The sequence below is a fragment of the Felis catus genome, chromosome A1, assembly GCF_018350175.1.
Source record: "Felis catus isolate Fca126 chromosome A1, F.catus_Fca126_mat1.0, whole genome shotgun sequence".
Lineage (NCBI taxonomy): Eukaryota > Metazoa > Chordata > Mammalia > Carnivora > Felidae > Felis > Felis catus.
In genome coordinates, this window is record NC_058368.1 from 187,887,326 (window position 1) to 187,911,177 (window position 23,852).

Consider the following 23,852-nt stretch of genomic DNA (forward strand, 5'->3'; position numbering starts at 1 on the left):
AGAGAGGGAGACACAGAATCCGAAACAGGCTCCACGCTCCGAGCCATCAGCACAGAGCCCAACGCAGGGCTCGAACTCACAGACTGTGAGATCATGACCTGAATTGAAGTCGGAAGCTCAATCGACTGAGCCACCCAGGCGCTCCTTAAAAAAATTTTTTTTTAATGTTTTTATTTTTTTTTGAGACAAAGGGAGACAGAACATGAGCAGGGGAGGGGCAGAGAGAGAGGGAGACACAGAATCTGAAGCAGGCTCCAGGCTCTGAGCTGTCAGCACAGAGCCCGACGCGGGGCTCGAACTCACAGACTGTGAGATCATGACCTGAGCTGAAGTCGGACGCTTAACCAACTGAGCCATCCAGGCGCCCCTACAATTTCATATTTTAAAGTTTCTAAAATAGGAGTAAATCTTTACAACTTATGTGTATATTGGTGTTGGTGGTATTCTTTGTGCCCCTAAAAAACCGCTAAGTGGCAATGCATCTTATCAATAACCAGCCCCTGCAGATCAAGGAATTATGGCATTTTACTCTGGAATCCTTTGAGGCTTATAGTCTACTAACACCTCAGGGCACCCAGGTATTGTCTGCTGCTAAGAGTGGCAGTCCAAGGTGCTGTGTATTAGGGGCGCCTGGGTAGCTTAGTCAGTTAAGCATCTGACTTCAGATCACGATCTCACGGTTTGTGGGTTCAGGCCCCACATGGGGCTCTGTGCTGACAGCTCAGAGCCTGGAGCCTATTTCAGATTCTGTGTCTCCATCTCTTTGCCCCTCCTCCAATCACAATTTGTCTCTGTCTCTCTCAAAAATAAAATAAACATTAAAAAAAAATTTTTGTTTTAAGTGCCATGCAATCCACATTGTATATAAGGACAGTTTTAAAAATTTAGGGCTTTGTCTGCTCTTGTGTAGCCAGGCCTAGAGCTGAAACTCTGCCCTAAATCCAGTTGGCCTTTACTCACCAGATGTGAAATGTAAAGCCTGGTCAGTGTTGTTCAGTCAGGGATGCTGAGCCTACCTTTCAGAAATCCTAAAAGCAGTTAACCCACCACTTCTTGAAAAACTCAGAATATGCTCCTTATATCACTTCCAGTGCATTAATCCTGGAAGTTTTCATGTTTCTAATTTTAGAATCGTAAAATATTAAGAGTACAACTTAAAAGAATAAACAACTGTGCTAACAAAGCTATCCCTTGTACAGGAAACAGTCACAGAACAACTCTCTTTTGAGTTCTTCTCAGATGTGACAGACAAAAGACTAGCAAGACTATACCTTTTCCTAATTCCAAGAACCTGGTCAATGATACTAGTTCAACCTAGGCAGTATTAGTAACTTGGCAACTGTGGAAACAAAGAATTCCAAATCTCAGGAGCCAAATGGGTATGATGCCTTTTCTCTGAAATTCAAGATAACCCTGATGTCATTTCACAATGACAATTTCCAGTCTGAGAATGTGGCAAGATGTCTCCAGGAAGCAAAAGCAAAAGATTTTTCCAGCTAAGTGTAAAAACTGTTAGGTGTGAATTCAGGTCAATGGTAGAAATACATGAATGAATATTGTTCTAAGTAAACTAAATTATTTTATTTCTTCGAACAAAAAATGTCTGCGTACTCTAGAATTCTTTCTTTTCCCATGCCACATGAATCACTCTAAAAACACTTCACCTTGGAAATTGAATCCACTAATCAAACATACAGGTTTAAACATACCAAAAACCCCCCACCTTTTTTCATGTCTAATTATTGAAATAATCCCCACAGGTTTAAACATACCAAAAACCCCCCACCTTTTTTCATGTCTAATTATTGAAATAATCCCCACCCTACCCCCTTAAAAAAAACAAACAAACACCCTTACTCATCCGAAGTGACTTTGGTAGGGGTACTGGAGAATTTCTGGCAACAAGATAAAGTGACATAGATACCCGATCTAAACAAACAAAAAACTACTTAAGCCAATCCTGACCATGTTTTGTGGTTGCTTAAAGGTATGCTAAATAACCCACTCTTTGAGCTTTGGATATAAATAGCCAGAATTTTAAATAATCGGTATGGCTTTTTTCAAAACTCTCACATCATTTCAATCCACTAAAATAGACTATGTTGACTAAACAGGAATAGCAGATAAATCAACAAGAAATCTAACTTTTAATACCAATATAACACAAAACAAATACAACAGTACTCTTCTCTACACTCTTGTGGTTCGAAGTTCTCAAACCGTTGGAGATACAAAATGCATTTGAACTTTCCCAGACACTTACTTTACACTTTAGGGGCCTCTCATCTTAACTGTTGGATTTCTGCCTGTGTCCATACTTTTGACAGAAAATCAGAATCCTAGGAATAAGCATTTTGAAGTCTAGAGTTTTAATCAGTGTTTCCCTGTCCCTTTGAGTCTTTATCTAGAATTCCAGAGGCCTAAAATAAACAGCTGCAGCTATTCCAGGATATATATTACTTGGTTTTTTGCTTGATGGAGAATTTGTCAGTGTTCCTCCCATGAAAGCATTCGATCAACCTCTCCAACAAGGAATGTTAAGAGTAATCTGACTCAAGTTTTTTCCTTTAAACAAACAAACAAAAACATTTATTTTGAGAGAGAGGGAGAGGGGGGGGGGGGGGGGAGAGAGAGAGAGAGAGAGAGAGAGAGAGAGAGAGAGAGAGAGAGAGAGAGAATGAATGAACGAACACATGGGAGCAGGGGAGGGGCAGAGAGAAAGGGGGAGAGAGAATCCCAAGCAGGCTCCATGCTAAGCATAGAGCTGGACACGTGGCTCGATCCCATGACCATGAGATCATGACCTGAACCGAAATCAAGAGTCGGATGCTCAACTGACTGAGCCTCCCAGGCACTCCCAGATACTTTTCTATCTTCCCTGTGCCCTTTACATCAGGGAAATACATGGGCAGGACAAGGGAGGCAACTTTAAGCCCCTGTGCTAGTTGCTCGTTTTTTGTTTTTTTTTTTTTTAAAGATTTTATTTTTAAGTAATCTCTACATCCAAGGCGGGGTTCGAACTCACAACCCTGAGATCAAGAGTTGTAGCCCCCATGCTAGTTTCGGAACAAAAGCTACCCTATGAAACACTGCAAGTTCATGTACTTCTTAAAAAGAAATGGTCAGGGGGCAGCTGGGTGGCTCAGTTGGTTAAGTGTCCAACTCTTTATCTCGATTCAGGTCATGATCTCATGGTTCCTGAGTTCGAGCCCCATGCTGGGTCGGGCTCCACACTGATAGTGCAGTGCCTGCTTGGCATTCTCTTTCCTTCTCTCTGCCCCATCCTTGTGTGCATATGCTCTCCCTCCCAAAATAAATAAAAACTTTTAAAAAGAAAAAAGAAAAAAAAGGGTTAAAAACACATACCTGTTTCATCCTTGCAGCGGCTCTATTTGAAAACAGAATAGACCTGTCTTTCTGGAAGCAGGATGGGCACATCTGAAGGGCTTGACTGTAAGAACTCTCAGCTTCTATATAATCTGAAGATAAGGTAAAAGAGGTCATTAAGATTTTGTCCCTGCTATTATTGTATGCCATAGTATCTCAGAATGCATAGCTTTCCATTCACAAAAGTCTCAAACAGAATGTTTTGTATGTTTAACTTTCATTTGGCTTACCCATTTAGTAAGGAATGTTGAAAGGGGATTAGAGAACTGGACAGATGAAAGAGACTAAAGTTGGGATTAATGGCTTAAGATAAAAAAAAAATTCTCTGTATGTATTTTCATTAAAGATATTATGCTTTTATGGAGTCACCAGCCAAAACTGCTTCTCTGAAATGCTTGGAGACATATTTTATGGAGCTAAAAGCAACAATGTAAAAATCAGTGGTTGACTAAAGACCTAAAGAGAAAATGGTGATAAATTTATTTATTCACTGCTATGCACAGAATTACATGGTCAGGGCACTAAAAGAAAACTGCCTGTTCACTCCTTTCTCAGGTTGGAAATATTTAACACTAAAATACAAAGAGATATGCTTTCAAAATTAGAAACATTAGTTCTCTTAGAAAAAAAAAAGTGATGACTAAACAGAAAGAAAAAAAATTAACTTTAAAAATAACTAGAGAGGGGGCGCCTGGGTGGCGCAGTCGGTTAAGCGTCCGACTTCAGCCAGGTCACGATCTCGCAGTCCGTGAGTTCGAGCCCCGCATCAGGCTCTGGGCTGATGGCTCAGAGCCTGGAGCCTGTTTCCAATTCTGTGTCTCCCTCTCTCTCTGCCCCTCCCCTGTTCATGCTCTGTCTCTCTCTGTCCCAAAAATAAATAAACGTTGAAAAAAAAAATTAAAAAAAAAAAATAACTAGAGAGGAAAATGTTACTACTCCTAGTTTTCTAAAGCATACACATTTTACATATGTGATAGAATACTACTGTAAGATCACATAGTTCCCCCAAAATATCCGAATGAACCCAAGTTATTCCTAAGCAAATGTAAAAAATGCAGAAGGAAATGGAGAACATCTCTCTACTTAAGGCAGCCAAAGAAAAGGGCACATGAAAGACCAGCCAAAGTACAAGCAAAATACTTCCCTAGGCCACACTGGAACCACGGGGCCAGTTTTTACAGCATCATTACAATTGAGGAACAGGGATCCTGTTTTTACATTAATGAAGGCAGCAGCCTTTTAACTTTGCAGGATAGTTTTCCAATGCATCACTTGAAGAGTCTGCCCTCCTAACTTTTAGATCTACAGTGGATTACAGAAAAGAAAAAGTATGCCTGTGCCAAGAGACATGTGGTAATTGATCACCATCAGGTGAGAATGATCTGGGCCTGGTGAAAAACAAAATTTCAAGGTGCTGGGAAGCAACACTGTATTGTTAGTAGTTTAGGTCTGCTAGTTGTTCCCAAATGTTCTCTGGTGTTTCTTCACACTCTAAAACAGAATGAGGACGCAAATGATTAGACATCGGTGCCTTACCTCCTTTCTTTCTTTTTTTTTTTTTAAATGTTTATTATTTATTTTGAAAAGGAGAAAGAGGGAGGGGGTTGAGAAAATCCGAAGGAAGCTCTGTGCTGTCAGTGCAGAGCCCAACACAGGGCTCAATCCCATGAACTGTGAGATCACGATCTGAACCAAAACCAAGAGTCAGATGCTTAACCGACTGAGCCACCCAGGCACCCGACCTTACCTCCTTTCTTAAACTGCGCGTTCCCCTCCTCCTTTAGTCTAGTGCTCTCTTCTCTTCTCTTCTGCAAGAGATCAATTACATCATTTCTCACAATGTTGTAAGTGAGCAAAAAGGTTAGTTTTCATTAGGCTTTTAACAGGAAGTAACTGATTTTGTTTTTTCAGCTTGACTTTTGAGAACTGGGTCAGTTTTATCTAAATCTCAAACAGATACAGAGAAACACCTGACCATCTGGCAAATCATCAATTGCATTCTTGATGTTTAAAACACAAAACCTGGGTTTCTGGTGTTTAAATATTTTGCATGGAATAGTAATTTAGGTATCATTTAATTTCTCTTTACTCAAAATAAAACTAAACAACATACCCACTGGCATGCACACCTCTGCAAATTCAAATTCTGAATCTGCTACTTGTTAAATGTATTTTGGACAAGTTCCCGATCCTTCTAAGCCTTAGTTTCTTCCTCTAAAAAATGAGGCTTTATAGTTGTACGGATTAAAGTGATAAGGTGCATAAAGCACCCAATACACTGCCTGGTAAATAAGGGCACAATACGAGCTATTACTTTTCTGTAAAATAAGTTATTTAATATATACTGAACTACAAGTGTGGTTTACATAATAAAGATGACCTACAGAATGCTGGTAGAGTGTGTTACAGGGAACAAACCCCATCTGTAGGGTCAGGGCAATACTCTGTTAACAGGATAACACAAGGAAGTCTGAAGAAACTGAGATAAATAAATCTTTAGTTCCTGAGCTGCTTCTAACAACTCAGAAATTCACACAGATGGCCAAGCACCCATCATACTCAAAGGCAGAGTGAATGTTATTCTGCAAAGATGCACATGCTATCCCCATGTGGTTTGCTTCCAGACCTAAACATCTTAGCAATACGGTCGGCACAAGCAGAGTTGGCAGAAGTGCCTGCCTGCCACCTTCTGAAAGAGCTTGAGAGAGAGAGAGAGAGAGAGAGAGAGAGCGCGCACACATGCAAGTGAGGGAGAGGGGCAGAGGGAGAGAGAGAAAGAACCTTAAGCAGGCTCTCTGCTCAGCACAAAGCCTGACACAGAGCTTGAACCCATGACTCTAGGATCATGACGAGAGCTCCCGACTAAATAAAAACTTCAAAGGGAGGAAATACAGTTAGCAGCTTATTTCATGCACAGGAAAAGCATGGAGCCTAAACAACTAGGACTCTTCAGATTAGGAACCAAAGAGGGGCGCCTGGCTGGCTCAGTCAGTTAAGCGTCTAGCTCTGTATTTCGTCGCAGGTCATGATCTCACGGTTCATGAGATGGAGCCACGTGTTGGGCTGTGTGCTGCAGCGTGAAGCCTGCTTGGGATACCCATTCTCTCTCATTCCCCCCCGGCCCTCACAATAAATACATACATACATACATACATACATACATACATACTGCTTTAAAAAATGTATATATAAAAAAAGATTAGGAACCAAAGTAAAAATATGTCTATAGATTTGTAAATACACTGTTGAGACCAGGGTGCTTCCCAAATGCATTATTATACTCTAGATGATGAAGCTCAGTAAAGAAACTAAAAGGTGAGTATAAAATCAATCTCATTTTTATGGTATCTACTATGTGTCAGATATACGACAGACACAATAATTCATTCTAAAATATAACATATCTGGAACAGGGCTATTCTAAGGGAATACAAGAAAATAATATGGGTGATGGTGATGGGAATCAAAATATAAGAATATGGTCACACTTTGTTACCTAGTATTACCTAGGAGAGAGGTCGTAATGTTCTCTATGGTATCACAATTTATGGATGCAAGCAAAAAAGACTATCTTAGGTAAAAAAAAATTTTAATGTTTCTATTTATTTTTGAGAGAGAGACAGAGCATGAGCAGGGGGCAGGGGTAGAGAGAGGGGGTGACACAGAATCTGAAGTGGGCTCCAGGTTCTGAGCTGTCAGCACAGAGCCTGATGCGGGGCTCGAACTCACAGAATGTGAGATCATGACCTGAGCTGAAGTCGGACGCTCAACCAACTAAGCCACCCAGGCGCCCCAGGTAAAAAAATTTTAAAGAGGGAAGATTCACTGGAAAGATACTGGTACTCACAGAATCACTGGGAGGCCTAAAAACACAGGCTTAGAAAATGGGCACGATTCAAGGCAGCTCTGTTAAGTCAAGAAGCAAGAATGCATTAACTGCCTTTTTATTTATTTATTTATTTATTTATTTATTTATTTATTTATTTATTTATTTATTTATTTTCCGGGGGGGGGGGGGGGGGGGGGAGCACAGAGCGAGAGTGAGAGAAAGAATCCCAAGCAGGCTCCACATCATCAGCACAGGGCCTGATGTGGGCCTGAACCCACGAACCACAAGACCATGACCCGAGCCAAAAGCAAGAGCCAGACGCTTAACTGTCTGAGCCACCCAGGCTCAGTTAGGCTTCCCTAACTGTCTTTTAGTGGAAGGGCTGTAATAGGAGCAAATAAATCCTAACTATTTCCTTTTCTTTGCCTCAATCGAAATTCAAAGTCTTGCTTAGGAGCATCCAATAAGCCAAGCATAGCTCACATGCCTTGGCTGTCAGAGAATGGAATGAGGAACACGGGGTAAGACCCCTGAACAAGACTACAATGCAGAAGAATTCTTCCAGCTAGGAAGGGGAGTTGGATGCTGGAAGCAAAGAAAACTCCATAACAAGTTCGGCTAAAAGTCTTTTCAAGAAGACATACAGATGGCCAACAGGCACATAAAAGATGCTCAACATTACTAATCATCAGGGAAATGTAAATCAAAACGAGACATCATCTTACACCTGCTAGAATGGCTAAAATCAAAAAGATAAGAAATAACATGTGAAGAAAAGGAACCCTTGTACACTGTTGGTGGGAATGTAAACTGGTACAGCCAGTGTGGAGGTTTTCAAAAAACAGCCATGATATGGAAGCAACCTAAATGAATAGATAAGGAAGATATGTTATATATACACAGTGGAATATTATGCAGCCATAAAAAGGATGAAATAGTGCCATTTGAGACAATATGGATGGACCTAGCAGGTATTATGCTAAGTGGTATAAGTCAGACAGAGGAAGACAAATACCATATGATTTCAGTCATAAGTGGAACTTAAACAAAAACAAATGAATCAACAAACAAAAAGCAGAATCAGACCTATAAATACAGAGAACTGGCAGCTACCAGTGAGGAGGGGTGTAGGGGGTTGGGCAAAACAGGTCAAGGGCAGAGGGAAATACAGGCTTCCAGTTATGGAATGAATAAGTCACAGGATTAAAAGGCACAGCATAAGGAACATAGTCAATGATATTATAATAGCAATATATGGAGACAGATGGTAGCTATAATTGTGGTGAACATAGATAGCATAATGTATAAACTTGGTGGATCACTATGTTGTACACCTGAAACTAATGTAACATAGTGTGTCAACTGTACTCAAAAAAAGTTATTTCAACCCTGAAGAGCCAAAGCAACCCTGACAAAGAAGAACAAAGCTGGAGGCATCATGGTCCGATTTCAAGCTATATTACAAAGCTATACTAATTAAAATAGTATGGTATTAGCATAAAAACTGACGCATAGATCAATGGAAAACAGAGGCAAGAAATAAATGCATGCATATGCAGTCAATTAATTTATGACAAAAGAGCCAAGAATATACAATGGGGAAAGGACAGTCTCTTCGATAGATGGTGTTGGGAAAACTGGACAGCCACATTGTGAAAGAATGAAACTGGACCACTGTCTCACAGTCTACACAAAAATTAACTCACAATGGATTAAGACTTTAATGTAACACCTGAAACCATAAAAAATTTCTAGAAGAGCATACAGGCAGTAAGTTCCTTGACATAGATCTTGCTGATGATTTTCTGAATCTGACACCAAAAGCAAAGGCAAAAAAGGCAAAAATAAACAAGTGGGGCTATATCAAACTGAAAAATCTTCTGCTCAGCAAAGGAAACCATGAACAAAATGAAAAGGCAACCTACTGAATGGGAGAAAATGTTGGCAAATCATATATCTAATAAAGGGTTAATATCCAAACTATATAAACAACTCATACAACTTAATAGCAAAAAAACCCATCAGATTAAAAAATGGGCAGAAGATGTGAACAGACTTTTTTCCAAAGACATACAGATGGCCAATAAGTACATGAAAAGATGTTCAACATCATTAATCATCAGGGAAATGCAAATAAAAACCACAAAGAAATAACACACTTGCTAGAATGGTTATTACTTAAAAAACAAAAACAAAAACAAAAACAAGAAACAAATGTTAAGGATGTGGAGAAAAGAACCCTTATGCACTGTTGGTGGGAATGTAAATTGGCACAATCACTATGGAAAATTGTATGGAGTTTCCTTAAAAAAATAAAAATGGAATTACCATATGACCCAGGAATTACCATAGGACCCATATTCCACTTCGGGGTATTTAGCCAAAGAAAATGAAAGCACTAACTTGAAGAGATACATGCACCCTTATGCTCACTGCAGCATTACTTACAATAGCCAAGATACAGAAACCTAAGTGTCAGTCAATGGATGAAGGGATAAATTGTGGATTGGGCCTCATTCCAGCCTCCTTCTAGCTACCACCTTGCACCCCCACGTATGACCACCTTAGCTCAGCTGCTCTGCCCAAGACTCCCTGAGCGCTAACCCTAGTCCCCTGCTCGGTTCCATTTCTGCCCCCAAAAGATGAAAGAAACTATCACGAACCAGGGTAAACTTGCCAAACTGCAAGCAGAGTGTGCAGCTCACTGAAAGAAGGGGGATCACGGAATGGCGACATGATAAAAAACTTCAGTTCTCCTTAAAGAAGTTGGGGGTAAACATTATCTCTGGTATTGAAGAAGCGAATACATTCACAAACCGAGGTATAGTGATCCACTTTAACAACCCTAAAGTCCAGCCATTCTTGGCAGTGAACACTTTTCAACATCACAGGGCATGCTGAGACAAAGGAGCTGACAGAAATGCTCCCCAGGATCTTAAACCAGCGCGGTGCAGATGGTCTGACTAGTTTAAGAAGAGACGGGCTAAAGCTTTGCCCGCACGATCTGCGGATGGAGAAGAACCACTAGCTACCAGAGAGGAGGAGGAGGATGAAGTTCCAGATCCTGTGGAAAGTTTTTGATGAAGCTTCCAAGAATGAAGCGAACTGAACTGAGTCAGCTTCTGGAGAAGATAAAACTTGAAGAAGTTACTGGGAGCTGCTATTTTATGACTGCTTTTTAAAATTCTGTTCATGGATCTCTAATATTTTTAAGCCCAAGCCTCTGGGACAATGCAGCTCTTTTTAGTTTTTGCTTATATGCAATTCATTCTTTGCAGTGAATTAAGCTGAAGAAGCCTGGGGATAAAGTTTGAAACAAGGTTAATAAAGTTCTTTGCCTAGTAAAAACAAAACAAACAAAAAAACAAGAAGAAAAAGAAATTGTGATGTATATATACACACAACTGAATATTATTCAGCCATAAAAAGATGGAATCTTGCCATTTGCAATAACATAAATTGATCTCGAGGGCATTACCCTAAATGAAGGAAAAGATAAATATGATTTTTCTTATATGTGGAACCTAAACAATAAAACACAAAAAAATCCCAAGCTCATAGAAACAGAGAATAGATTGGCAATTGCCAGAGGTGGGGTTAGGGGGTGGGAGACATGAGTGAAGGGGGTATGAAAAAAAGATTATAAAACAATTTTAATTAAGGTAAAATTACAGCCCTATAAATAATAGCAAATTCATGGTCGGTTTTTAATTCATACACACAAAATGCATAATTGGCCAATTAGGTTCTAACGGTGAAAAGTTTGACATTAGAATACATATTAATGTAAGGTAGCATATTAATAAGTTAAAAGAGAAAATTACATAATCATATGAATAAATGCATCACAGGTCCTAAAGGTCTTTAATATATTTTAAAAGGCTATTGCAAAAACAAAAATTCTTTAGAGAAGAACAACTCATCAAGTTACTAGAGTTTAATATCCATTCTGAACTTTCAGTCTCTGTTTTAACTCTAATTTCAAGCTACTTTGTAAGCTATAATCTGTTCTCCATTGCAAACTCATCAGGAATGTTTTATGAACACAGATGAATCACTCAGACTGCCAGATCAGACTCGTGTGGGGTGTTGTGTGTGTGCGTGTGTGTGCACTCGCACGCGTGCGTATGTTAAGAGTTTAATCACTCTTTGGTAAATTTAGAACACTGACTGACATACCAGTAGGCAAAACTTAGATCCAAGGTATACCAGAAGGAAATAATGATGATGGCCAGCCTGAGCAGGCAGTCTGGGAAAAGCTCACAGTGTCTTTTTTCAAACTATATTTTTTTACTTGAGTGTAGCTAACACACAATGTTACATTAAGTTTCAGGTGTACAACATAGTGATTCCACAAGTTTAAACATTATGCTATGCTCAGTGTCTCTGTAACCAGGACTAAAGGTTGAACTGGCAGAGGGAAGAGATCCAGATCATATTTCTGAAGCCAATTATTCAAAGGAAGGCATTTTATTTTTTCAGCTGACAAATCACAACTCAGTGACCCATTAAGTAGTAAACACTGGAAAAGAGCTGCTGTTTCCACAGATTGTGTAAATTGAGGATTAATGCAATTATCACTATCATGCTGAATATCTCCTTGGAAACAGCTAAAAATAGTACATTTAGGAGAAAGCTGCACTACTCCCAGCTGTGCCAAGGGACTATCTTGATCCCAGTACAAAGACTAGGGTTTATGCTGCTGCCAGAACATTCTCTTTCTCCAAAAGACGGCACGCATACTGTGTAATATTACTGGAATCCAAGCACAGATTGTATCATGAGTCTTATTTAGCATGCTAAATGCCAAGAACATACACACATAAATGAGCTGGTGGTGTTGACATTCAGCAGCATTATCAGGTTCAAATTGTTCCAGGTTCTGGTATAACGTATAATGTGGTTAGGAGCCCTGTCATATGTCTCTACAATGTCCTTTTTTTTTTTTTTTTTTTTTTTTGAGAGAGAGACAGCGAGACAGACAGCGAGACAGACAGAATCCAAAGCAGGTTCCCGGCTCTGAACTATCAGTGCAGAGCCCAAAGCGGAGGGGATCGAACTCACAAAATGTGAGATCACCACCTAACTGAAGTTGGACGCTTAACTAACCGAACCACCCAGGGGTCCCTTAAAGTAAACTTTATATCCAATGTGGGGCTTACATTCATGACCCCAGAGACCAAGAGTTGCATACTCTACTGACTGAGCCAGCCAGGTAGGTGCCCTTCCACAAGGTCTTTTAACACATTCCAGAGGCTTCACAGAGAAATATCTGCTCTAGAATTTTATTTCCATAACAATGCAAAGAAATTTTACAGAGCTCTTTACTCAGTACTCCTCCCCATCATGGAAAACTCAGGAAGAAACAGTGACATTATTCTGCATTGTAAATCATCAAAGGAGCTGTCAAGGAAAACCCCAAAGAGATAATGCTCGTGATGAATGGAGTTTATTTCAGCAGTTATTACCCCAACTGCAAACTTTTCAGACTGGTGTTCAAAATTTAATATAACTTGTATCAGGATATAGCACGTTACTTCTTAAAATCTGTAGTCACATACATTAGCTCATTTGCTTTTTGCAGGGCAATTCTCAGATGTGAGCATGAAAGTATTAAATGACCCATTTTACAGGTAAGAAAATCAAGATCAGATATCTCTTGGTTTTCTATTTTTTTTAAACTACATCAAACTTGTATTCCCATCTACTCCACCTTACCTCTCATTACCACCCAACACAAGTCCTTCCTTTAGACAGTCTGATCTCTTCACTGTCTCTCAACACCTACCACGCTTATCTTTTATCCTTCATTCCATTCCTTTGTATATGCATCCCCACCTTGGAATGCACTTGTTTCTCTTCCGTATTTTCTTCCCAACTGTTTTCCCAAAAACAAAATTTTCCGGGTTTTCAAAGTCACACAAACCGTATGTCCTCCCCAGAGCCACCTTTCACTTCCTTCCCTGTGTGACCTTTCTGTGACTGCACTGTACCTTGTCACCTCTAATTTGGTATATATTACATAACTATATAATTATAACTATATAATACATATGTGTACAAACACTGCAGAATGTTTGGAATGTTACTTAATGCTTCAATGGGTAATACAACATTGTGCAGCCTTCAGACCAAGGCAAGAGGGGCCCCTGTCCAGGCCCTTGGCTGATTGCACCTTTCCTCCCAAGGGGCTCCAGGATTTAGACCAGGCTCCTAAATCTCCCAGCTCACTTCCAGGGGTTCCTATGGGTGGACTTCGCTGCCAGTGCATACCGTGTTCCAGATATGATACTTTGTACTACGCCTGCTCCAGCCTTGGAATCAGCCATTTTTCCAAGGAGTCCTGGATCCTTTTGATGGGGAATGGTATTTAGAAACCAAGATCTGGATGCTAGTACGTTCCCTGTTACTAGCAAGTCATTGTTTTTAGGTCCTCTCAGTAAGAAATCCAGGAGATACAACTTTAAAAAATAAAAAAACAAAAATGCCACAAGTCAAAGAATACATAAACATGAAATCTTGTATGCAGTCAGACAAGTGAACACCACCAGATTCTTCCTCACTTTCTCCCACACTGAAAACTCTGGTTCCCAGTAACAGCAATATACTCATTTGCTCTATCCTAAAATTAACAGAAAAGTTCTGAAGTTACTATATGAATATCAGTACCTATGATGAACCTACTATGTAAAGTTCAAGATTTCATTGTAGTTCTTTAAAACAATTTTTTAAATTAATTTTTTATCTTAGAGGAGAAAGAAAGAGCACGTGCACAAGCAGGGAAGGGGCAGAGAGGGAGAGAGAGAATCCCAAACAGGCTCCGAGCTCAGCGCAGAGCCTGACACAGGGCTCGATCTCACAACCACGAAAGAAATCAAGACTTGCATGCTGAACCTACTGAGCCACCCAGGCACCCCTCATTGCAGTTCTTTGTAACTTTAAAATATATCCTACTAAGGGTAAACAGCCAGAGTACTGTGCTTGAAGTTACTGGAATTATCTTTTCTATGTGATCAATTTGATCACATTAATTTCATTCTATTTGTAATCCATTTTAAGGCTTAATTTTTTCCTCATCCTTTCTGGTTTAATTTTAATGTATAAATATTTGAACAGATCAAAACTCAATACTGGATGGGACTTCTGATGTGGCAAACGTAAAAAATAACTATAAATTGGATAAAATGATTAACACCAGCAGTTTCAGTGTCCTAAAAATTGACTAAAAGCTTACAGCAAAGTGAGTAACACTCGTGAAAAACTACTGAACTTCAGAAAACAGCCGTGAAATCTGTGGCTTCCTTGCAAGGACCTGCTCCCCTTCTTCCTCCCATCATTTGACACCGTAGTTCTAATAGAGCAAGGAAGGCCATGAAGAACCAGCAGCACCACTGCTTGAGGAGTCTGAGCTGATTCAAACCGGAGGTGAAATAATCCATGCCCAGTGGTACTGTCAGAAATAAGCAGCAATCTGAGTGGTAAGCAAACAGGGAAAGTCAGGGGTCCTACTAATCTGGGCAAATAAGGGACCCATGGACCAAGCAGAAATGTAACAGGGAGACAGAAGAGGCAGTCACAGAGGTACCTGATAAGCTCTCCCTGTAGCCCTAATGGACTGGAGATGGTGCGCAAGCCTGGTAGCAATGAAGAGGACCAAAGCTATTCATGCACGCTTGTCCTATCAGGAACCTGTGCACCTATGCTGAGGAGACACAAGAGGGTCCAGCTGGGCTGACCTGAAAATTCCCTAAAATTGTAATACACTTCTAAATCCACACACAGATCAGTAGGTGGAAGCCTTGTTGGTTTGAGCTGTTTGAACATAATCTCTGACCAGTTACCGGCTGACCACTAAGCTGTACAGAAACAAGAGCAACCCCAAGAAAGCCATACTTCAAAATATCAGCAAGAAAAGGACAAAAACAAAACGCAGCTGAGCTGTCAGTGGCCACACAGACACCAGGAGAAATGGACTGTACAGCTTGAGACTAGGTAAAAAGCAACAGTTGCAAAAAAGCAACAGGAAAAATAATGCAAGCAGGGAAGGTGGTGGTAGAGGACAGAATCCAGAGCTGTTACATCCCTACTTAAAACGTCCAGTTTTGGGGCGCCTGGGTGGCGCAGTCAGTTAAGCGTCCGACTTCAGCCAGGTCACGATCTCATGGTCCGTGAGTTCGAGCCCCGCGTCGGGCTCTGGGCTGATGGCTGGGAGCCTGGAGCCTGTTTCCGATTCTGTGTCTCCCTCTCTCTCTGCCCCTCCCCCGTTCATGCTCTGTCTCTCTCTGTCCCAAAAATAAATAAATGTTGAAAAAAAATTAAAAAAAAAAAAACGTCCAGTTTTAACAAAAAATTGTAAGGTATACAAAGAGACAGAAAAATTTGACCCACAACCAGGAAAAAAAAACAAAACAAAAAGAGCAGTAAACAGAAATATCTGAATATCACCGATTTTAGATCTAGCAAAGACTTGAAAGCAGCTATAAACATGTTCAAAGAACTAAAGAAAATTGTGTTTAAAGACTTAAATGAAAGCATGACAATGATTAAAAAAAGAGAACCATTAGCACAAAAACAGACACATAGACCAATGGAATAGAATAGAAACCCCAGAACTAGACCCACAAATGTATGGCCAACTCATCTTTGACAAAGCAGGAAAGAACAGCCAATGGAAAAAAGACAGTCTCTTTAACAAATGGGAGAACTGGACAGCAACATGCAGAAGATTGAAACTAGACCACTTTCTCACACCATTCACAAAAATAAACTCAAAATGGATAAAGGACCTGAATGTGAGACAGGAAACCATCAAAACCCTAGAGGAGAAAGCAGGAAAAGACCTCTCTGACCTCAGCCATAGCAATTTCTTACTTGACACATCCCCAAAGGCAAGGGAATTAAAAGCAAAAATGAACTACTGGGACCTTATGAAGATAAAAAGCTTCTACACAGCAAAGGAAACAACCAACAAAACTAAAAGGCAACCAACGGAATGGGAAAAGATATTTGCAAATAACATATCGGACAAAAGGCTAGTATCCAAAATCTATAAAGAGCTCACCAAACTCCACACTCGAAAAACAAATAAACCAGTGAAGAAATGGGCAGAAAACATGAATAGACACTTCTCTAAAGAAGACATCCATATGGCCAACAGTCACATGAAGAGATGCTCAACGTCGCTCCTCATCAGGGAAATACAAATCAAAACCACACTCAGATATCACCTCACGCCAGTCAGAGTGGCCAAAATGAACAAATCAGGAGACTATAGGTGCTGGAGAGGATGTGGAGAAACAGGAACCCTCTTGCACTGTTGGTGGGAATGCAAACTGGTGCAGCTGCTCTGGAAAAGTGTGGAGGTTCCTCAGAAAATTAAAAATACATCTACCCTATGACCCAGCAATAGCACTGCTAGGAATTTACCCAAGGGATACAGGAGTACTGATGCATAGGGGCACTTGTACCCCAATGTTTATAGCAGCACTCTCAACAATAGCCAAACTATGGAAAGAGCCTAAATGTTCATCAACTGATGAATGGATAAAAAAAATTGTGGTTTATATACACAATGGAGTACTATGTGGCAATGAGAAAGAATGAAGTATGGCCCTTTGTAGCAACGTGGATGGAACTGGAAAGTGTGATGCTAAGAGAAATAAGCAATACAGAGAAAGACAGACACCATATGTTTTCACTCTTATGTGGATCCTGAGAAACTTAACAGAAACCCATGGGGAAGGGAAGGAAAAAAAAAAAAAAAAAAAAAGAGGTTAGAGTGGGAGAGAGCCAAAGCATAAGAGACTCTTAAAACCTGAGAACAAACTGAGGGTTGATGGGGGGTGGGAGGGACAGGAGGGTGGGTGATAGGTATTGAGGAAGGCACCTTTTGGGATGAGCACTGGGTGTTGTATGGAAACCAATTTGACAATAAATTTCATATATTTAAAATAAAATATAAAATAAAATAAAATAAAAAAATAAAATATAAAAAAAATAAAAAAAGAGAACCATGACAAAAGGAGAAAAATTATTTAAAAGGAAAAAATTGAAAAGTCCAATAACTGAAATGAAAAATTCATAGAAAGGAGATTTGAACTGGCATGAAAATTAAATAAAATTCAAGGTAGAGCAATAGACACCCAATCTGAAGAACTGAGAGCAGAAAAAAGATGGTGAAAAATGAAGAGCCCTCACAATATATGTGTTGAGAGTCCCAGAAAGGGGACAGAAGAAATAGTTGAAGAAATAATGGCTGAAATCTTCAAAATGTTGATGAAAAATGTTAATCTAAAGATCCAAGCAGCTCAATGAACCCCAAGTACATAAATCCGTATCTAGAACCACCAGAGTCAAAATGTTGAAAGACAAAGAGAAAATCTGAATGAACAGAAGGAAAACAACTTATCAGGCTCAGAACAACAGTATTATTATTATCTGATTTCTTGCCAAAGAAATCAGTGTGATGACATACTCAAAATGTTGAAAGAAAAAAACTGTCAACCAAGAATTAGATATGCAGCAAGACCGTACCTCAAAATGAAGGCAAAATAAAGACATTCACAGATAAAGACAGAAATAGTGCTACCAAATCTCCCTTACAAGACATACGAAAGGAAATCCTTTGGACTGGAAGGAAATGATACCAGACGGTAACTCAAATCGACATGGAGAAATGAAAAGCTTTAGAAATGGTTCTATAGGGAGACCGGGTGGCTGGCTGAGTCAGTTACGCTTCCAACTTTGGCTCAGGTCATGATCTCACAGTCTGTGAGTTCGAGCCCCATGTTGGGCTCTGTGCTGACAGTTCACAGCCTGGAGCCTGCTTTGGATTCTGTTCTGTGTCTCCCTCTCTCTCTGCCCCTCCCCTGCTTGTGCTCTCTCTTAAAAATAAACGTTAAAAAAATTTAGAAATGGTTCTATAAATACATTATTTTCTCAATTTCTTTAAAAGACAAAAAAGACTAATTACAATACTTTGTGGATGAGTTTACAACATATAATTGATATAATGTATATGACAATGGTGGCACCAAGGAAGAAGAAACAGTTATCCTGAAGCAAAATTTCTATATTTTACTGGAATTACCAAGTATTAAACTAAACTAGACTCTAATAGGATGCATAATATAAATCTATACAGCAACCACTAAATAAATTTAGCTAAGAAACAGTTTAAATATTAGAAATATTACAACGGTACACTAAAAAATTATCTAACATAAAAGGCACTAATTTTAATTTTTAAAAATTAAATTTAAATTTTAAAATATTTTTAATCCCCTTGCTATCAAGAATTAAGACACTTGTAAAGAGGATGACAGTGCTTTAGAACATGTCATCCAGTCCCAGAGAACTCACTTCTAGTTGTTTTGAGAACTATGTTAAAAATAAACCTTTACTGGGCACCTAGGTGGCTGTTGGTTGAGCATCTGACTCTTGATTCTGGATCAGGCCACGATGTAATGGTTCATGAATTTGGGCCCAGTGACAGGTTCCACATTGACAGCAGGAGTCAGCTTGGGAGTTCTCTCTCTCCTCTCTCTGCCCCACCCCTGCTCATAGGCATGTGCTCTCTTTCAAAATAAACAAACATTAAAAATAAATAAATAAACAAACAAACAAACAATAAACCTTTACCTCACTGAATCAGGGACTCGCACCACAGATCTTCAGTTGTTTTTCTATAGGTAACCCAAGGCCATTTTCCACTGAATTAGCAAAATGAGTTCTTTGCAGACAGACTAATTCAGTTTGCAAATGTTTAAAATCTATTCTTTGCCTTCACAAATATAGGTATGCTAGGATCTTATTTTGTTCTATTTTCCAGGGAACAATGTTCTTGGATTATAGGGTAAAAGAATTTCACAGAATAGAGAGAACTGTATTTTCTTAAAGACAAAACAACTTTGAAGTATTATATTGCAAAACATGATCCCAACAAACATTCTATACTTTTAAACTAATCAATTATCTAGTTATTTCTTATTTTTTGAGGTGGGGAGGAGCAGAGGGAGAAGGAGAGAGAGAATCTTAAGCAGGCTCCACGCCCATCATGGAGCCCGACACAGGGCTCGATCTCATGATCATGAGATCATGACCTGAGCCAAAAATCAAGTCAGACAGTTCACAGACTGAGCCACCCAGGTGCTGCTCTGCAGTTATTTTTAAATTTCATCACCACTGAGGGGCGCCCGGGTGGCTCAGTCCATGAAGCGTCTGACTTCAGCTCAGGTCATGATCTCATGGTTCGTGGGTTCGAGCCCCGCGTCGGGCTCTGTGCTCACAGCTAAGAGCCTGGAGCCTGCTTTGGATTCTGTGTCTCCCTCTCTCTCTACCACTCCCCTGCTCTCTCTCTCTCCCAAAAATAAATAAACATTAAAAAAATTAAAAAAAAATTTCATTGCTACTGAGATCTTTCAACAGTGATCTAACCCATGTCTAAATGTGGTTACTTTGATTAATGATACCACTATAAACTAAGTTAGGTTTTAACTGATAATTTAACAGGTGGAAGAGGAGCATTTGGAAAAAAAAATACAAACTCAGTCTGAGTTGATATTAAAATTTAATCAAATCATTGAGGCAAGAGTAGACTTTTAAAAATGGTGCTGGGACAACTTGGTAGTCATTTGGAAAAAGACAAAACTAGAATATATGTTGCATCTTACACAAGAGCAAACTCCAAGTAGACTGGAGATCTAAATATAAAAAGTGAAACCATGTAAGTATTGGAAGAAGATACAGGTGAATTCCTCTTTAATCTCAGTGTGAGGAATAGCGTTCCAACTGTAACTCAAATCCTAGAGAATTTAAGTTGATACAACTTTAATTTTGGTGTAAACTGGCAAATGTCAGAAGGTGCTCCTTAATTCCCTTATTAATCATGAAACCACCACCTTTTCAGTGCTAGCTAGGAATATTCCCTATTCTTAAGATCAGTGAATACAAAAGAAACAATTTGGAGCTTATAAATGTATACTCCTTCTATCATTAAATGATAAAAAACTTGCATTAAATACATTAAAAAAATTCATTTAACGATCCTGCAATGATCATAGATTTAATAGATAACAAGGAGAAAATCAAGAGATTCACACCAGCAGGTTAATTTCCATATTGTAAATCTGTCAGCAGGTCTCTGCTTCCCCCTGCAGTTTTGTAAAGTAATTGCTATAAAATAAACTTTTAAGTCAAGCACTGTGTTCAAAGATCACATAATGGTCAAAGAGAAGGTTAAAGAACCACACACTTACTAAAGGGTTGGAAAATGGAGGCACAAGTACCATTGCTGCTTCAGTCTTATCTAGGTGGGGTGGAACAACTACACATTGAAAGGACTGGAGACACCCATCCTACAAATGATCCGGAAGGGAATTCCTTCATCATTAAAAAGAAAGACCAGCTTCAGTTTTGTTTTCTTTGAAATCAGACATCATTTGCTTCACACATACAGACATACTTGTTTTTTCCACAAGTTACTTTTAGAAGTCTTCTAGGGAGTCTGGAGGGAGGTTCTCTGGATTTGAGCTATAGTGAGAATCTGACCTCTCACTAAGTCTTATCTTTCTCAGGATAGATGACTGACCTATAAGGAACTAATCTTGGAAATATTTCCTTGTTTCTTAGTTCAGAAAGTTCTATTTCCCAAAATTCAATTTAATAGAAATAAATTTCCTTATTTTAGTACTGTTTAAATTCAGCCCAACAAACCTTTTATAGAACCTGAGCAAAGAGGAAGATAAAAGAAAAACATCCCATGAGTCAACTCTTCTGATGTGAGATGCAGTCAGTATACTGGTTATACTTGCGTTTTCGAAGCTTGGTCATATTTGTCAATCTGGCTTTCTGTCTCCCAAAGAGTGACCACAGTTCTACCTATAACAAAATGACCTGGAGATGTTTGTTAAAGCAGATTCCTGGCTGCCACCTCACAAGTCTGTGCTATCACACACTTCTCAGGGCTTTGCATGATTAATAAATTTCCTGTGACTCTTAGGCACTATACAGTTTGAGAACCATTGATCTACACAAAGTGATCTTCCTTAATAAACACAAGGAACGCTGAATGCCACTTTAACTGTTTCATCAGCAAACAATCTAAAATTATCCCACTAACTTCCAAATGTTTTAGGAGTAAAAATTTTGGAAAAGTTATTTCCCCTGACTTAAACTCAGGATCAGAAATCTAAGGTCTTTCCAATTCTTAAATTCTAGGATTTTATTTAATCATTTGTTAACAGTGTTCGTTAAATCCAATACTAGTAAACTTTAAGAAATTAATAAATATGGCAACCTTAATTCAAAAGGATGCCCATTAAAAAGGAAAAAACAAATCAGAAAGAGTTTTGTCATAAGGTTAACAGAATATGCAGGCCACTATAGAAAAGTTACTGAAAACTTTCTGGAAGCAACCAGAAGAATGTTCCCTGCAAACAGACCCACTGCTACAGCACCATTGATAACAATTATGAAAATAATGCAATGAGAAGGCAGAAACATGGAAATCAAAAGGATTAAGTACTGTGAGATTAAGGAAAAATGAGAGGGAAACAACTGATGAAGAACTTCTGTTCCAAACAATACTTCAATAATGGTCTCTGGCTAGAGATAAAGTCTTGAAGAATAATCCTTCATGTCTTCAGAGCCTAAGGAAAATGTTTTAAAATCCCAGAAATCTTGGGGTGCCTGGGTGGCTCAGTCGGTTAAGCACCCGACTCTTGGTTTCAGCTCAGGTCATGATCTCCTGGTTTGTGAGTTCAAGCCCCATGTCAGGCAGTATGGAGCCTGCTTCGTATTCTCTCTCTGCCCCACCCCCATCCCCCAAGAGCTCTCTCGCTCACTCTCTTTCTCTTCCTCTCAAAATACACTTTAAAATCCCAGAAATCTTGTGCTCTGAGTCCACATTTACCAAACACAGACTTCTGTACTTAAATGGATCTATGGGTATATCTATTTACAAATGAATACCATGGGCAAACAACTGGTAGGAGGGAGCCAACCCATTAAAGTAACTACCTCTGCACTTTGGCTTACAAATAAACTTTTCATTTATAGCAAGAATTACATCACTAGAGCCCTAATGAACTCTAAGTCCCTCCATCTTCTCCATATTTGTAAATGGAATCACCATCCACCCAGTAGCTGAAGCTAAGAAATCATGCTGTATACTACTTTGCCCCATTGCATGGAACATTTCCCTCTCTGATTGTCACACATTTGACTTTTTCCCTCCAAGTCTTTGCTGATCTACAACCTCTCCAGAGAAGGCTTTTCCTGACCAGCCAATCTAAAGTAGTCCTCCCCATCCTTCCAGCCCCACCCCTACATCACTTCATCTTAAAAATTTTTTATACCTCCCAACTAGCATATAGCAGCTAGGAGAGAAGAGAAACCCTCTCATCCTGTTTACCACTGTATCCCTAAGGGCTTCAAACAATTCGTGGCATGTGGAAGAAATCCAAGCATTTCTGGAATAAATAAATGAATGAGATAAACTCTCTGTAACTCGTAAGATCAATTACTGACCTTCACGGTAGAGATAATCATAGTATTTATTCAACAGCTATTGAGTGAAGGAAGATGATGTGCAAGGCCTTAAGACAGTGGTCTTCAAACTTCAGTGAGCGCATAAGAATTATCTAGGGAATTTACATACGACTAAACTCCACTGTGACAAGTAGCCCATAAAAGGTGATTTTCTCACAGGATCAGCCCTATGCAGTATGTTCTATAGGTTCTGATACTATAAAGCATCTTTGTATCATAATATCATAGCAACAATTCTCATCTGCTACCAGATTTGTCCTTTACATCAGCCACACCTTTGAGAAGCACTTATTTGCTTCACAGTTCCAGTACATCTCAAATGTGTGCTAAAATCCCATTCCTCTGGATAGTCATGTAAACATTTAGGTTTTCACAAATACTTAAGATATACTGCTGAAACACACACACACACACACACACACACGCAGTGCTTTCCTTAAAAGATTTTGCCTGTTTTTAAAAATCTTAGCTGCCTTCTTCCTCCATTACTCTTGTTTTTGTTTTTGCCTCCTCTCCCTCCCCTTCTCCATTACTGATTTAGGAGTTCTGCTGAGAACTGGAACTCCAATTGAGCCTGGATTATCTTCTCAGCCACAGGGCAAGTCAAGTCAGCTTGAATAACAGGCTTTAGCTATTGATACTTGATTCTACCTGAAGAGAAACATACACAGATCCTATAATAGCATTTCTTTCCAAATCCTCAAAGGTCAGCTTTCTGTGCTCTGGTAAAAAGTCCATGCTGGTGGTAAAGAATCAATTTTTATTTATATTCTCAAAATGGAATTACTTGTGTTGTTGATTATAAATGTGATGTGCACTTACCGTATAAAAAAAAAAGTAGAGAATAAAACAGGTGAAGGGGATTAAGAGGTTCAAACTTCCAGTTATAAAATAAGTCACAGGGATGAAAAGCACAGCATAGGGAATACAGTCAATAATACCGTAATAACTTTGTATGCTGACAGACTTACCAGTAAGCACTACCATGGCAAGAACTGAGTAATGTGTGGAACTGTTAAATCACTGTGTTGTCCACCTAAACCTAATAGAACTCTGTATGTCAACTATACTTCAAAAAAGTATATTA

General features: G+C 39.2%; 1 protein-coding gene across 4 annotated transcripts in view; it reads right to left on the bottom strand.

Annotated features, from left to right (window-relative positions):
- TTC1 (tetratricopeptide repeat domain 1) overlaps nt 1-23,852 on the bottom strand; it is a 47,247-nt gene that overhangs the window by 15,565 nt on the left and 7,830 nt on the right. For all 4 annotated transcript variants that reach the window (XM_006927944.5, XM_003981316.6, XM_045036141.1 and 1 more), the window contains exons 3-4: nt 5,135-5,195; nt 3,367-3,479 (exon numbers count right to left, since the gene is read on the bottom strand). In XM_006927944.5, coding sequence (XP_006928006.1) covers nt 3,367-3,479; nt 5,135-5,195 — 174 coding nt within the window. The remainder of the gene's footprint in view (nt 1-3,366; nt 3,480-5,134; nt 5,196-23,852) is intronic.